Here is a 13745-nt window from a genome sequence, read left to right as displayed (position 1 = left end):
TCCCGCCCATCCTAACTAAAAAGCGCCTTGTTCCGCGATTCTTGTGCGACGCACCCCGCCAGTCTGTTTGCTTTTTCGCAGCAGTGTGACTCCAGATCCCCTCACTCACGAACGGATTTAAGGAGTTTGTACTCCGTCGCAGGTGACCAAGCCCAAGCAATGAGGCTCAAATGGTACGTTGAAGGCTTGCCATCATCGTCCCACAGCTTGTCTTCTGAGACGTCGTCGGACTCGCTTGGAACTAGCTCGCTAAGGGCAGTCGTCCTCGCCTTGTCCCAGTCGGCTTCTCCCGGTTGGCTATCGTCCACCAATGTGTTTGCGAGGCGCTTCCTGGCCTCCATGGCGACGTATGTCTCAGCAAAGGTGGTATCGATGCCCTTGGCCTCCTTCAGCAGCGGAAGCACTGTCTCCATTGTCTTCTTGGCCAAGACAGGCTTGAACTCGCGCTGTTCAGATTTCGCCTTTGGGTATGTCTCCTTGAGCCATTTCTCAAACACGGCCTGGGCAGCCTTAATGTCGTCCGTCTTCTTGGGATGGTGCTTCGCTCGGTTGAACATGGTGTTGATAGTCTGACGCTGGTCTATAATGCCCCTTGTCAGCGAATTTGCTACAAAGTATGGTGATCATCCCAGATCGGTCTCAGGAAATACTTCTAAGCGAGAAGCGTTCCTTTTCTGATTTCCCGGACGGGAAACCATACACCAGGTGGGATGCTTAGATTCGCCCATTTACGGCATTGGGCAGTACGGCTGTCCAGATTGTCCACCACTTGGCAGGCTGAGGGAGCATTGAAGAGACGCTTATTTACAGGTCAGGCTCCTCTTGGAAACAAGAGCGATGGTCTTGTTGGCTGTCTCCACATCCTTAAAGCCGGTTCCCTTCAAGGTCGTCTCGGGGTTATCATCCGTGTCTGTCTCTCAGTCAGGGTTAGTAAGTGTTGAATCAGGAGGGTATCTTCTGAAGCTTGATATCAGGAATACGACCTCACTGGTCACATCTCTAGATCTGACATCGAACGGATGACGCATTCAAATGTGATAGACTGTGCTTACACAAATGTGACTGCTTGGGGTCTTTGGAGGCCTTGGCTTCCTTTCCCTCCTTGGACAGCGGGTTTGCCCGGTTGTTCTGCTTTTTCGACGTCGCTTTGGCCATTTTGGTGAATGGACGATGTTACTGAGGCTGATATCTAGGTGGAGCTGTGGTTGACAACAAATGCTTCCAACACTGCCATGCCAACCTCATATAATCGGGTCCTGGTGGCACCTGTGTGAGGCAGCCGGCTCAATTTATTATGCCTGAAAGCGGGCCGTTCTTCTTATTAAAAGCCCCTGGCGTTTATTCTGCAGGGTATGGAAGCCCTCATCGTCATAATAACCAGCTTTGCTTGATGTGCACAGCTGTTACAGTCCCGACAAAGGCAGCTTTGATTAGCTGTCGATGGCTCGCGTTTGGGAATTGATGTCATTGCCCCCTAAAGCTGCCTAGGTGCGAGTTGGCAGAGCCAGGGAGCTCCGATCTGCAGGGGTTGTATGCACCATGCTCAGCCAAACACGCGTGAAGGTGCAGGAGCAGCTGCAACCAGACGCGACGCGCTTGGCGGGGCTCGAATTGACCGCCGGAAAGTCATCACTCGGCCTCACATCTAATGGGAACACGCCAGCACAGAACGCTCAGGCGCCAAATGACCTTTGGTTCTATACCGCTCTTGCAGCTTCGTCCGATATCGCCGGAAGATTTCCTTCGCGACAATACCTTCAGGGCTTGAAGCGCGCCTGAAGACCCTCCTTCTCCTCGCAGCCGATAGGCGCGTCCCACCTTTCACACCTCACAATGCTCGGCTCTCAGCGACGTGCAGGGCGCAGTTCTGGCAACCGCCGTCCACCACCATCTCGACACGATGAGCAAGACTCGGTTGACCTCCCGCCGTATGAACCGCCGAAATGCCCTCTCACCGACGACATCAAGCGCCAACTGAAGGAGCTCTCCACAAGTCGCATCAACGATACATACGAGAAGCACACGGCCGAATCCACCAAGCTTCTTAGCACCACCGTATACGCCATCAACGAGCGAGTGACCCACCGCAAGAGGACTGCCGCGCAGAATGCAGAAAGGGCCGCCAAGAGGAAGCACAGCAACGATGACGCCGAGGGTGATGATGAGGGCGCAGCCGCCGAAAGAGCAGAGGGCGCGGTACAGGAGCTGGAGGGGGAAGTCTCCGAGCTGGCCACCCTGATCGAGGAGGCCATGAGGGGCGCCCTCGACATGCAGGCCGCGCTAGAGGACGAGAAGAGCGTTTTGAGAGACCTGCCCGACATGGTCGCAGACCGACAGCGGATCGCGTTGGAACTCGCACAGCAGGACCGGGAAGCCGATGAGGGAGACCCTGAACCCCCTGAGGTCTCAGGAGTCCCCATATTCCACGTTTTCGAGAAGGCGCGCGATGCTAAAGCAGCGGAGTATGACAAGTTGCCCCCTTACGAGAAGTACGCGCGCAACAACAGCTACATCGACTTCAAGCAGTCGTGGCATGAGGGGCTGTACGAGAACCCGGACGATATACCGCTGCCGGATGCCACCAAGTGGTTCGACCGGGACGGCCGCCCGAGACTCGAGACTCGCAAGGACGAGCGGCAGGGCGGGGCTGACGCGGATGAGGAAGACGGTGACGAGGACGATGAGATACAGATCGCACGCGAGAAGAGGAGCTTCAGATGCCCGTTGACGCTCAGTGTCATGCGGGAGCCCTACACGTGCAGGCTTTGCAAGCACTCATTTGAGAAAGACTCTATCATGGAGTACCTTGGCGGAGGAAATGGGAGGGGTCGAGTTGCGAAGTGCCCAGAGGCTGGGTGCCATGTTGAGGTGAGTCTTTTCTGCTGCTATGCTTGTTTTCTTCTATATACTGATACTCCCCGCCAGGCCATGACGGCGCAAGATCTTTACTTCGACGAGGCGTTGCTGCGCAGGATCAAGCGCGCCGAGCAGGCGGAAAGGGAAGCGGCGGAGCGATCCTCGGATCAAGAGGACGAGGACGAAGAGGAGGGAAGCATGGATGCTTCGCATGTCAGCCGTGCAAGCGCGAGGCGAAGAGTCAAAGCAGAGCCGGGGGGAGACGATGAGGATCAAGCTGATGATGATGGTTCAGTCTGATGGGGCAGCAGGAAGACTTAGCTTTGCTTGATTTCGACACAGGTCAGGACGTAATGATACCCACACTATTTGCGCGAACGTCGTACTCTGATACCTCAATTGCCATGTCCTCTACTCCCCGCCCTGAGCAATCGTGAGCGGTGTATATTTTGGTAAATCTTCGGATGCATGTTTCCGGTATGGCCCATATTGATTGAAATAAATCCTCTGCCAGACTCCAAGCTATGCTCGCAATGACCCAAACCCAACACCCGGCAAGGTAGCAAGCCCAAATATTGGTACATCACACTATGAATTCTTCGCGCACAATTACGTTCCTGGCACAGATATCAATCTCCCATGGTAAAGAACACGCCGTCCCCGACGAGAAGTTGCGTCTCGGTAGCTTTTGTTCCAGCTTCGAACTGTGATCTTTGACACTTCCCTCTCATCATGCCGACGACCCAAGGGTCGAGCGCCGCCATATCACCAGAGCTGCGATTGCAGCGCAAGCGGTCGCACCCAAGGCAACATACAGACTTGTCATATCCGGCGGCGGCTCCTCACTCTTCGGGAATCCGGAGCTAGGATTCGTCGCCGCCTCAGCCAGCGCGACAAAGAGCTCGCTGATGCTCTGCCATGTCACGCTCACGTGAAGCGGGGTGGGCATCATTAGGCCGTGCGTGTAGGCGTCAGGTTGCATCTCACAGCGCTGTGTGGTCTTGTCCTTGTCGGCTTTCAGGGCCACATATATAGAAGGCAATTCGTCGAGCTGTGGGAACTTCTGGCGGAGGTCGACAATGTGCGAGAACGAGTCTGGATCGGAAGAGTCGTACGTGTAGCAAAGAAGGTCACAGGCATCGAGCTTGGCATGGTTCTCGAGGATGGCGGGCTCGAGCTCCCCGAGCTCCTCGAGGATGAGGTAGCATTGCTTTCCACCTTGAAGCTCGACACTGTTGACAGCCCGCCGAGGCTTGATGGTCGGGCGGTGGAGAGCGTCAAAGGGCCTGTTCAAGAAGGCGTCCATGAGAGACGACTTCCCCGCTCCGGATGCGCCGAGGACATAGCACAACACAACGCCTCGCTCGACTCGGCCAGGTCGCTTTCTACGCTTCCTTGCCTTGGTCACCTTCAATGCGCTGGTGATCGACTCCTTGGGATTCGAGGCCTCAAAGCCGAGATATGCTAGGTACTCGAGCGTCGTCTTCGGCTCGAGGAAGGTAGTCATGCTCCATTGTGCGAGCCAGCCCTGCAGCGTGATGTGCCCGGCTTCATTTCGCACAGTGGACGACGGGAAAGAAGCGTCAGTCCACGACTGGGGCAGGCCAGGTGTTGGCCGAAACAACGCCGCCAGCTCCTCGCTGTTGAGCCCTCCATCGTTGTCCTTGTCGAATGCGATGAAAAGGTCCACGAAAAAGCGATACCCGGCAGGGCTCAATTCCGACGACGCGTACTCGGGGACATCAAATTTTGGCCGTAGAAAGTTGTCCTCCAGACTGAGACTATCAGTATAGTGGTGCTTCCGCAGTATGATCCATATTGTCTCGTGCCGGCCCTTCTCCGCGTACATCCTGTTCAGACGCAGAAAACCTTCCAAGTCTACACCCTTTTCGAGATTGGTGCCAGGCGACACCTTGCTGACAGTTAATTTAATATTGTCCAGGTCTTCCTGTGACAAGGGCCGCTCGAAGGATTTGGCCTGGAAGTCGTGCATCTCCTGGTCATTTAGGTAACCATCCTGGTCTTTATCACTCAAGTAGAAGATCCTACGGAGAGCCGATGCGCAGGCAGGCTTGAGGTTGCCCTCCTTGTAGTCGAACAGTGGTGCGATCGGGTGGGTCACGGCTTTTTGGCAAAGGAAGAAGACCTCGTTCACATTGCGGTGCTCCCGAGCGCTTGTCCTGATGCAGGAATCGATCTCACGGAACTCATGCATCACAGGCAGTATCTCTTCGTCGACGACCTGGGCTGTATTTCCATCTCCTGTCAGGTCGGACTTGTTCGCGCACAACACAACGGGAACGTTGACCCCGAGGGAGCGGAAGTAGGGCATCCAGAAGAGCGCAACCCTCTCATAGCTGTAGTGGTCGGAGTAGACGAGGAGTATGACATTGGACTTTCGGATCTCTTTCCGCAGGGTATTGCGATCTTGTGGCCGGGCAGATGTATCGACGATGGTTGTGGTGACGTTCTCTGGGGTACCGATGCTCGGCGGGAGGGATATCTGGGGCAGGACAGCCTGTATTCATATCAAGGTCAGCGTGGCCGTCGAGGAGATTGGGAGGTTGCACCACCTGTAACTAAATGAAGGCTTGAGTCCTACTCACCTGGATTTTGTTGGAGACAAAGACGTCCTTGACAAGGGATGCGATCAGGCTAGATTTTCCCGTCCCCTCGTCCCCGCACACACAGATGCGCACTGGCGGCCAGAAGTTAGAGAGATCATGTGGGGAGTGGCATGGTTGACGGACCTGTCGCCATCGCAGCTGAGGTGGCGGAGGAGCTATGATGTTCTGCTCAGGCCATGCCAATTGGCGAATCGGCGGATGGGTGGCGGCGCAGGACGTCCTTGCAAACGAGGAACGATTACGTTTTGTGATCCTTTGTAGCAAGACTGGAACAGGTGCGAAGAGCAAGCGAGCGAGCAACGGATGTTGAGGTGGGTGGAGGTGGTATAGAAAGCTACCCACCTTGGTCTAAGTAAGTTCGAGTAGAGGTGGGAGCTATCAGTAATTTCCGCGAGCTTCGGAACCAACCATTAGCTGCACAACGGAGGCGTGACGGTGGGTGAGTGACATTGCAGCTTTTGGAGGCCAATCCAATCACCCTGTCGCCCAGCTCCATCCCACCTTCTCTGGACCCATGCACCTCGTGACGAATTTCCTGGGTCCAAAAGTCTTGTTCTCTACAGTTATCGAATTACCATGTGTGCGCAACAAATGCAAATAGTAGGAGGTGATCTTGATATAGTCAAGAACGGTGTCTAAATATTTAGCTACGTGTAGCTAATTGGGCCAGTATACAATTGCGGTACTTCTGCTCCCTGATTCATAGCCCGCCCATGTATTGTGTCCATCGCACCGCTGGTGATGCCATGAAGACATTACCACACCTACAGACAGTAAATGACTATGTACATGTAGACAGGTAGAATGAAGACCAAGATGGATCTGCAGCCCACATCAGAAGTCCATGTTATTTCTAGACCAGCGGATCTCGTTTGGGTGCAGGTCACATCAATCCCAGCATCCCCATGACGCCCCATGCCCCTTCTCCAAGCTCCAAGCTCCTCCCTTCCCCTCACTCCTCACATTACCCCACAAGATCGATGTGGATGACAGGCTGACAGGGCAGTGGGCAGTAGGGATCATATCCAATTCCCAAGGTTGATCCCCAGGATCAGGGGCTACCGACACCACGGGCCCAAGGTCCATGGGTCCCGAGGTCTTTCCTCGCTTCTCGCCCAGCTCGCGACGTTGTCGCATCCTTCCATTCCCTCGTCCCTGTACAACTGTGAACATTTCTCAATACTTTGACTCTTTGCTGCCAGCGACGACCTCGAGCACCTCGAGATCCTTGGGCATCCAATTGATCTGTCCTCGATTCGATTCAACCCATCTACCTCCGGCCAAGAGGAGCATCCGTATTTGGCAGGTCGGTCGACTGTGCGCCATCCAATTCAACGACCTGTCAAACCTCTCGCCTCGGTCGTACTGTGGCTGCCACACTGCTTTTGTACATGCGTAGCATCCCTCGATTCCGCCAACAATCGTCCGCGGCGGAGAGCACCGACACACGCGACAACGTCCGAGAACTGGCTCCTGTTAATATTACACGCCCACCAGGGTCCGCTCTTTGCATGGGGCTCAACCCATAAGACGAATACAACCTTGAATACATACGTCTTGCCAAGAAAGCATCCAGTACCACCTTCAGGAACTACCCCATCCTCCTGGCACCATGTTGTGAGCTTACACTCCGTCTCTTTCTTTGCTTATCGTTACCACTGCTCAGCAACTCCGCAATATGACAGACGTATCGCTGATTACTGCCCTCAGCGTCCTACCGCCTCCCCCACGGTATCCTACCCAGGCCGCATACAATGCTGCCGTCGGTGCTGGCCATATCCCGCCCATGATAGAGACCAACAATATTCTCTCAAATCCCGAGGACCATTTCTTGGTCGGAGAGGGTGAGCTTACCCAGTCTCCTGAATTCCACCCTCTGCGGGACTTCAGCACCGCCCAGGCTAAACCAGCGTGACTTCCACAGGTACCTATGTCCTCAAGGAAGACTTACATCTTGCGACTCCTCCTCCACACCCTTCAGAGGCGCCTGTGATCAACCCGAACCCACTCGCGACGAACCCTCAGCCAGCCACTGCCGGAACCAAGGTATCGTTGATCAACCTCGACGCCCGGCCGGCTCCATTCCAGTACAGAGGCATCTCAGCGACGGGCCTCGGGCAGTCGAGTATACAGGAACACCCACACGAGGACAATTCGAGAGACCCAACCATCAGCGGCAGTGAAGGACGGGCAAATTCTAGCGATGCGCCTCTGTCATTAGGCTCCGCCCCAGCGTTTGGGGAGGGGACTGCGTTGCTCGTGGCGCCGAACTCTAAGGACGCGAACAAGCGGAAGAAGCCCAAGAATAACATGACAAAGAGCAACTCATCATTTATCAGTAGAGTGATCGTTAATGAGTCGCTGAGTAAGAGGATACAGGAACGTCCGACAGACGGGCTATATGCCTTTGCTAATATCAATCGCGCATTTCAATGGCTTGACATGTCGGCATCTAATAAGGTATGAGTTTCGCTACATCCTCGCCGTAGACGAGCGTGGCCTAGAATTACGCTGATCAAACATAGGCCGAATATCTGACCAAAGTGCTCTTCACCAAGGCGCATTGTCTCTGTCATGATGTGAACCAAATAACGAAGAGCCCAAGCCATATTGACGTTATTATGGGGTTCTCTACTGGTGAGATAATATGGTGGGAAGCTACCTCACAGCGATATGCGCGTTTGAACAAAAATGTAGGATTCTTGACGGCGAGCTTGTTCAGTTCTGAGCTGATGGCAACAGGGCGTTATAAATGGAACTCCCGTTTCCCAGATCAAATGGATACCGGGATCAGAAAATCTGTTTCTCGCATCACATATGGACGGATCACTTGTGGTCTATGACAAGGAGAAAGAGGACGCCATCTTTTCATCAGAGCAGGAGAGCAGAGAGAATGGCGAGGTCGAGCTGACCAACGGTACGAACGGGGTCAACACCTATAAGAATGGTATCCAGGTCCAGAAGTCTGTCAACTCCAAGAACCAGAAATTCAACCCAGTCGCAGCATGGAAGCTCTCAAATCAACGCATCAATGCCTTCGCCTTCTCACCAGATAACCGACATTTGGCTGTCGTCTCGGAGGACGGCTCGCTACGAATCATCGACTACCTGAAGGAGGAGTGAGGAGCCCCTTGACATTATCTTGTGAGTCTGATGAGCTGACCCCACGATACAGTCTGCTTGACCACTTCCACTCGTACTACGGCGGTCTCATCTCCGTTTGCTGGTCCCCAGATGGGAAATACGTCCTCACCGGTGGACAGGACGACCTCATTTCGATTTGGCACGTCCCCGAGTCCGTTCTCATTGCGCGGTGCCAAGGCCATCACTCATGGGTGACGTCTGTGGCTTTCGATCCATGGCGATGCGACGACAAGAATTACCGTTTTGGCAGCGTTGGCGAGGATCGCCGGCTGTGTCTATGGGACTTCAGCGTCGGCATGCTACACCGGCCTAGGGGAGGAGGCGCCGCCGGTGCAGCATCGGTCCGCCAGCGAGGCTCGATCGCCTCCAGGTTGACGACATCGCAGCTCACACGTGCGGAAACGCAAGGAACCTCGGCGAGCAGGGTACGGTCCAACTCAGCCAACTCCGCAAATGGTGATGGAGAGGACGGCTTCACGGGGCCACACGCCGTTGAGCCAAGAGCAAACACAGCAATACTGCCACCTGTGTTGACGAAGGTTGTGGACACGGATCCGCTGTGTTGGCTAGAATTCACAGAGGATGCCATTGTGACGAGCTGCAAGTCTGGTAAGTTCGCTTCGCACATAAACATTCGGTCCTTCTTTCGGTATCCTGTCTCCTCGTCCCTGCTCCGCCAGCTAATGCTATCTGCTTCAAAGGACACATTCGCACTTGGAACCGCCCGTCAGACTCGACGGCTCCTGTCGGTGAGACCTCGGCCAGTTGAAAAGTGAGAAAATTTGTTGGGATGGTATCAGCATGAGAGTCGGTCCGCCCAGTAGCAAGTTTCTGGCTCTGCCACATCCACTATGCCGTACAGGGGCATGTGAGACTGAGTTAATAAACGCTGCAAATCCAGCACGACTCCTAGGCCTTGCATATCACTGCAAAGCCTTTTTCACATGCTTCTTGGTTTACGTGATTTGTATGGTTCGGATTATGACCGATAGAGTTGTCACTGTTTGTGCCTGGTTGTCTCCACCAGAGAGCTATAGGTCCGCTCTCGTTGGAGGGTTGATGTTTTGTGTGTTTTCGTTGGCAAGCCTCTTCCCGCATTGGCATGCAGCCATGGCTCCGGTTCGAGCCGCAGTGCCTACATGTGTTGATCTCGGGACCCACACCAGGTGGTCGAGAACTCGAACAAGTCCTTTGACTCAAGACCAGCCCAGGCCTGGGAAGCTGCCAGCAGGAGAGAGGCCCACGGAATTTCGCCGAGGGAACCTCCTGAAGGGGCTCTCCTGATCGTCACCCATCCGTAGATTTGACTGTGACAGCTCATGCGGCCTCGGTGGACTGTGTTTCTCCTTCCTCAGACTCACCGAGTCCCTGAGTGTTTTACTGGGGTGGTGGTGCTCGGTCCTGCTTGAGCTACCCTGATGAGCTGGATCGAGGAGCTCCTGGAGCTAGCTTTTTGCTCGAAAACACGTGGGTCCTGTGTTGCTCGAAATGCTAGAGTGGGTCCCGGGAGATATCGCAATGGCAGATGGATCTCGTCGTCCCGGCCACCCGACCCACAGCGGGAAAAGCATGCTGCAGCCTGCAGCGGTCAAGCTGCTCCTGCTGCTGGCGCCGGAGCAGAAGTGTATTAATTAATTTGTCCCAGCTTGCGCCGTCCCAGGCTGTACACATTACTGCGTAAAAGTATCCATCAAAAGACAGGCTTGCGATTTGAGCATATGGAAAGCTATGAGAGACTGGCTGCGCCGGATGCGTTTGTGCCCCTGTCTTAGCGCGAGCGATCGGTCAAAGGAAAGTGCTCGTTGTATCTGTACACGCATACAGCGCCGTCGTGTCTTGAAAGAAGGTGGCCGGGAGCATTGTCGCCTTAGCACTGCCGCGCTCGTCATCGTGACAAGAGATAAGCGTCGACGTCTAGAACAAAGGGATATGGCACGCCCGAGTTTGCTAGGAACAGGGGTGACGCGTGCCATTGATTGGTTAGGTTCTGCTTAAGAGAGGCACTATTATCAGACTTTGGCGACGGGAAAAGCTCTTTTGCCTCAGAACATGTGAAAATGATATGACAATGACTATGCCGGGCTGGAGGGTTTTGCATGCGTTCACTATTAGATTCATCGCCTGTGTTACTCGCTACTGTACCGGTCATCACGGTGGTGAGACAGGAAAATGCAAGATCTTGTACAACCAGCAAGGCTGAGGACCGGCAGTATCACGTATCCACTTGGGCCCTCTTTGGGTTAGCCTCGATCTTTGGAGGATATACGACCGGCCGAGCCGCCAGGACGTTGATAAGGAGCTCTGGGAGCGGTGGAGCCGGCCAGCGAAACAGCCAAAATGACGGGTCTCGCTGGCCCATCAATGCGGTGCAAGACCGGCGTCTGGTGGCGTTGATTGCCTAGTTTCCGAAGCTCGGCGTTGCCTCGTGCTTAACCCGGATGGGTACGCTGCCGACAAACCCTGAATCGCGACGGTGGCGTAAGGCTGCTTGCAATTCCTGCGATACAATACTGGCTCTGTAGTCTCGGGATACCCAACGCGGAAGGGGTCGACTTCGATACCTGCCAATGTGCAAGCTGCACCTAAAACGAATGACATATGAAACTGGTCTGCTGAGGCTTGCAGGTGGCTTTGAAGGTTTCTCCGGTAACCTTGTTTTGCTGTCAAGACATCCACACATGTTCATATTTTCTTTTTTTCGGTAGATCTTGGAATCGTTCCGATTGACACAGGGGTCAGGTCTCAGGGCTGGGCTGTTGGTGGGTCTACGCAGAGCCGGTCAATTAATCGTTGAATTCTGGCCGAGCCGGCGGTTGTTTTGGGCGGTCTGGCGGTTCCCTCACTCGGCGCAACGGTCAGGGCTTGTCAGGCACAGGCCTCGAGCAGGCGTCTCGTCCTCGTGCCGGATCCAGCGCTTCGTTTCGGTCTCCTTTGGATCAACTTGCTGGATGCACTCGAGGTTGCCTTCTGCGCTGGTCCTCTCCATCGGCTGCGGATCATCTCTCCATGTGGCGTGTTGCACCTTGGAGCAAAGTCATGCTATGCCTTGCTTTTTCGGAGGGTGGCGCCGGTCCGTCCCTCACAGCCGGCGCTGGGCAGGCCAAGCCCCCGCGAATAATGGGATGGTGAGGACTGCATTTTATATGTCGCCTGCAAGAGTGAGTCCAAGTCGCAGGGGGGAGACGCACCGGGTGATTGGCACGGGTAGTCAGATAAGCTGTTCGCACTGCCAGAAAAGAGGGCCATCAGGCGAGAGCTCGTAGAGATCATGCCACTGCCCTGTGACGTGGGCATGGGACGACACTGTGGCACCCTTCTAGGCCCTCTGACCGTTGGTGACGAGTTACAGACCAGATCTCGTGCAGTAGGTGCTCATAGCTGCTGTTGATCACACTGGAGAAGCATGGCTACTGTCGCCTGGTGCCCTAGCGGACGGAGAGTCTAAAGGTTGGAGCTTCTGAGATCGTGGAGAGTTCCGGACTGCCGCTTGCTCACATGGCCCCGTCTTCCGCCCGATTCAGCAGTCCTGCGCAATGCAATGTAGATCTTGCCCTGGCAGCCTGGCAGGCCAGGCAGGTTGAGGGCCACCAATGATCTCCTCATAGCGCGCATATACAATATGTATGTATTGTAGCATTTGCTGATCGGAGCTGAGTTTGTTTGAGCCCCCTTGAGGAGGGCGCAAGCGACATACCCCCTGCTATCGTCGTACCGTGACAAACTGACAGCGGGTGCTTCGGCTAGAAGTGTCATTCGTGTCGAGAAATAGACGCTCCTAGCGGAGGAGGAACGCCAAAAGGGAGGTCAGATCGCGCCTAGATGTTGGCTGGCCGTGGGGGGCTTCTTGAGGTGCGAGCCGACGCCGGCGCCAAGGTCTTGACCAACAAACGAAAGGCTGATGGAAGCTTGAGGGAAGGGTTGTGGAAGGATGCTCGATAAGCAAGCCAATGCAGGTTGATAGAGGACTGGGCTGGGCTCGGATCCACTTGGACGCAAGTAGGGTGTGCCTATGTGGCTATGTACCTATGTACCTGTGTACATGGGAACTCGACGGAAGGGCCGATCAGCAATCACTCCCTCTCCGTCATGGCCCGCCGTGGAGGCGAAGAGGACCGTCCAGAGCTGTCAGAATGGGATTTGTAGAGTACATGGTGTCGCCATTTGCTATCAAGGTTCACGGCGGAAATGCGGAATCCCCCGGAGAATCAACGGGAAAAGATACACCCACGACACTCCCCAACTGTATCGGCCGGAACGAGAGCAAACCTGTAAGGATTGGCGCGCCACTCGCAGAGCGACGGATGACGCGAGGAGGGAATCAGTTCAAGTCAGTCAGTCATTCAGTCAGTGTCAGGCCCTGGTATCCCACGCCCAGCCCTGAATTGAACCCTTCCGCCCTCTTGCATCATCCAGCCCTGAATTGAACCCTTCCGCCCTCTTGCATCATCCATCAGAGCTTTTTGGACCCCTGCCACAAACCATGGGTGTCCAGTCCACTCACCATCACTGTCACTATCTATCATCGTGTCTGACACCGCCCCCATCAGACTACTGGATCTGGATGTTGGTGATGGTGCCCTCTTTTTGGGTCGACCACCAGCCCGACAGGTCGCATACAGTACACACACTACTGAAATGTGGTCTACGTAACAGGTCGTTAAGAGTGACTCGACCGTCCTCGTTGATATTATTCCCTTTGTGGTATCAAGCGTGTAGACTATGATCCGGCCGTCGTCGGGACCCAAAGTTTGCGAAGTTGAAAGTGTGGGAAGGGAGAGACACCCGGCTGGCAGGGAGAGCCCCTCGAGTCGAAAGTGACTAGGATGCTTTCGTTCGTGTGCAGAGGCACCCTTGTCATCCTTGTCGACCCGGTATGTGGGACAAGCAACGGGCTCGACGTCTCGCTTATTGTTACTGACCGGTGGTGGCTTTGCCTGGTGGCCGTGTTGTACCGGTACCAGATCGCACTCGTCCTGGAAGAAAGATGCGTGCATACGGGACCCAGCCAAGGTTCCACGTCCCAGCCCAGCTGTGAATCCGATCGCCCTTTGTGTGTACATGTGCTGCTGTCCGCCGGTCGTCGCTCATCACGATCAAGGGGGCCATGGCCCATGTGGG

At 54.9% G+C, this 13745-nt stretch overlaps 5 protein-coding genes across 5 annotated transcripts; 3 read left to right on the top strand and 2 right to left on the bottom strand.

Moving 5' to 3' along the window:
- Positions 1-101: 101 nt before the first annotated feature.
- Positions 102-1155, bottom strand: J7T55_004424 (uncharacterized protein; the record flags this gene model as incomplete). The annotated part of the gene is made up of 3 exons (XM_053132076.1): positions 102-580; positions 809-910; positions 1053-1155. The coding sequence occupies 3 exons, from the start codon at positions 1153-1155 to the stop codon at positions 102-104; spliced, it is 684 nt and encodes a 227-aa protein (XP_052990037.1).
- A 384-nt stretch (positions 1156-1539) lies between these two features.
- Positions 1540-1779, top strand: J7T55_004423 (uncharacterized protein; the record flags this gene model as incomplete). The annotated part of the gene is made up of 1 exon (XM_053132074.1): positions 1540-1779. One exon carries the CDS (start codon positions 1540-1542, stop codon positions 1777-1779), a length of 240 nt encoding a protein of 79 aa, XP_052990036.1.
- A 54-nt stretch (positions 1780-1833) lies between these two features.
- J7T55_004422 (uncharacterized protein) lies at positions 1834-3156 on the top strand (the record flags this gene model as incomplete). The annotated part of the gene is made up of 2 exons (XM_053132073.1): positions 1834-2868; positions 2926-3156. 2 exons carry the CDS (start codon positions 1834-1836, stop codon positions 3154-3156), a joined length of 1266 nt encoding a protein of 421 aa, XP_052990035.1.
- Positions 3157-3485: 329 nt separating this feature from the next.
- Positions 3486-5616, bottom strand: J7T55_004421 (uncharacterized protein; the record flags this gene model as incomplete). Its single annotated transcript, XM_053132072.1, has 4 exons — positions 3486-3630; positions 3672-5374; positions 5463-5554; positions 5607-5616. The coding sequence occupies 4 exons, from the start codon at positions 5614-5616 to the stop codon at positions 3486-3488; spliced, it is 1950 nt and encodes a 649-aa protein (XP_052990034.1).
- A 1545-nt stretch (positions 5617-7161) lies between these two features.
- On the top strand, positions 7162-9396 carry J7T55_004420 (uncharacterized protein; the record flags this gene model as incomplete). The annotated part of the gene is made up of 5 exons (XM_053132071.1): positions 7162-7327; positions 7408-7943; positions 8226-8602; positions 8659-9236; positions 9329-9396. 5 exons carry the CDS (start codon positions 7162-7164, stop codon positions 9394-9396), a joined length of 1725 nt encoding a protein of 574 aa, XP_052990033.1.
- Between the last annotated feature and the right edge of the window lie 4349 nt (positions 9397-13745).

This window comes from Diaporthe amygdali (assembly GCF_026229845.1).
Source record: "Diaporthe amygdali strain CAA958 chromosome Unknown NODE_29_length_634662_cov_65_424859, whole genome shotgun sequence".
Classification (NCBI taxonomy): domain Eukaryota; kingdom Fungi; phylum Ascomycota; class Sordariomycetes; order Diaporthales; family Diaporthaceae; genus Diaporthe; species Diaporthe amygdali.
This window is presented reverse-complemented; position numbering and strand designations above follow the sequence as displayed.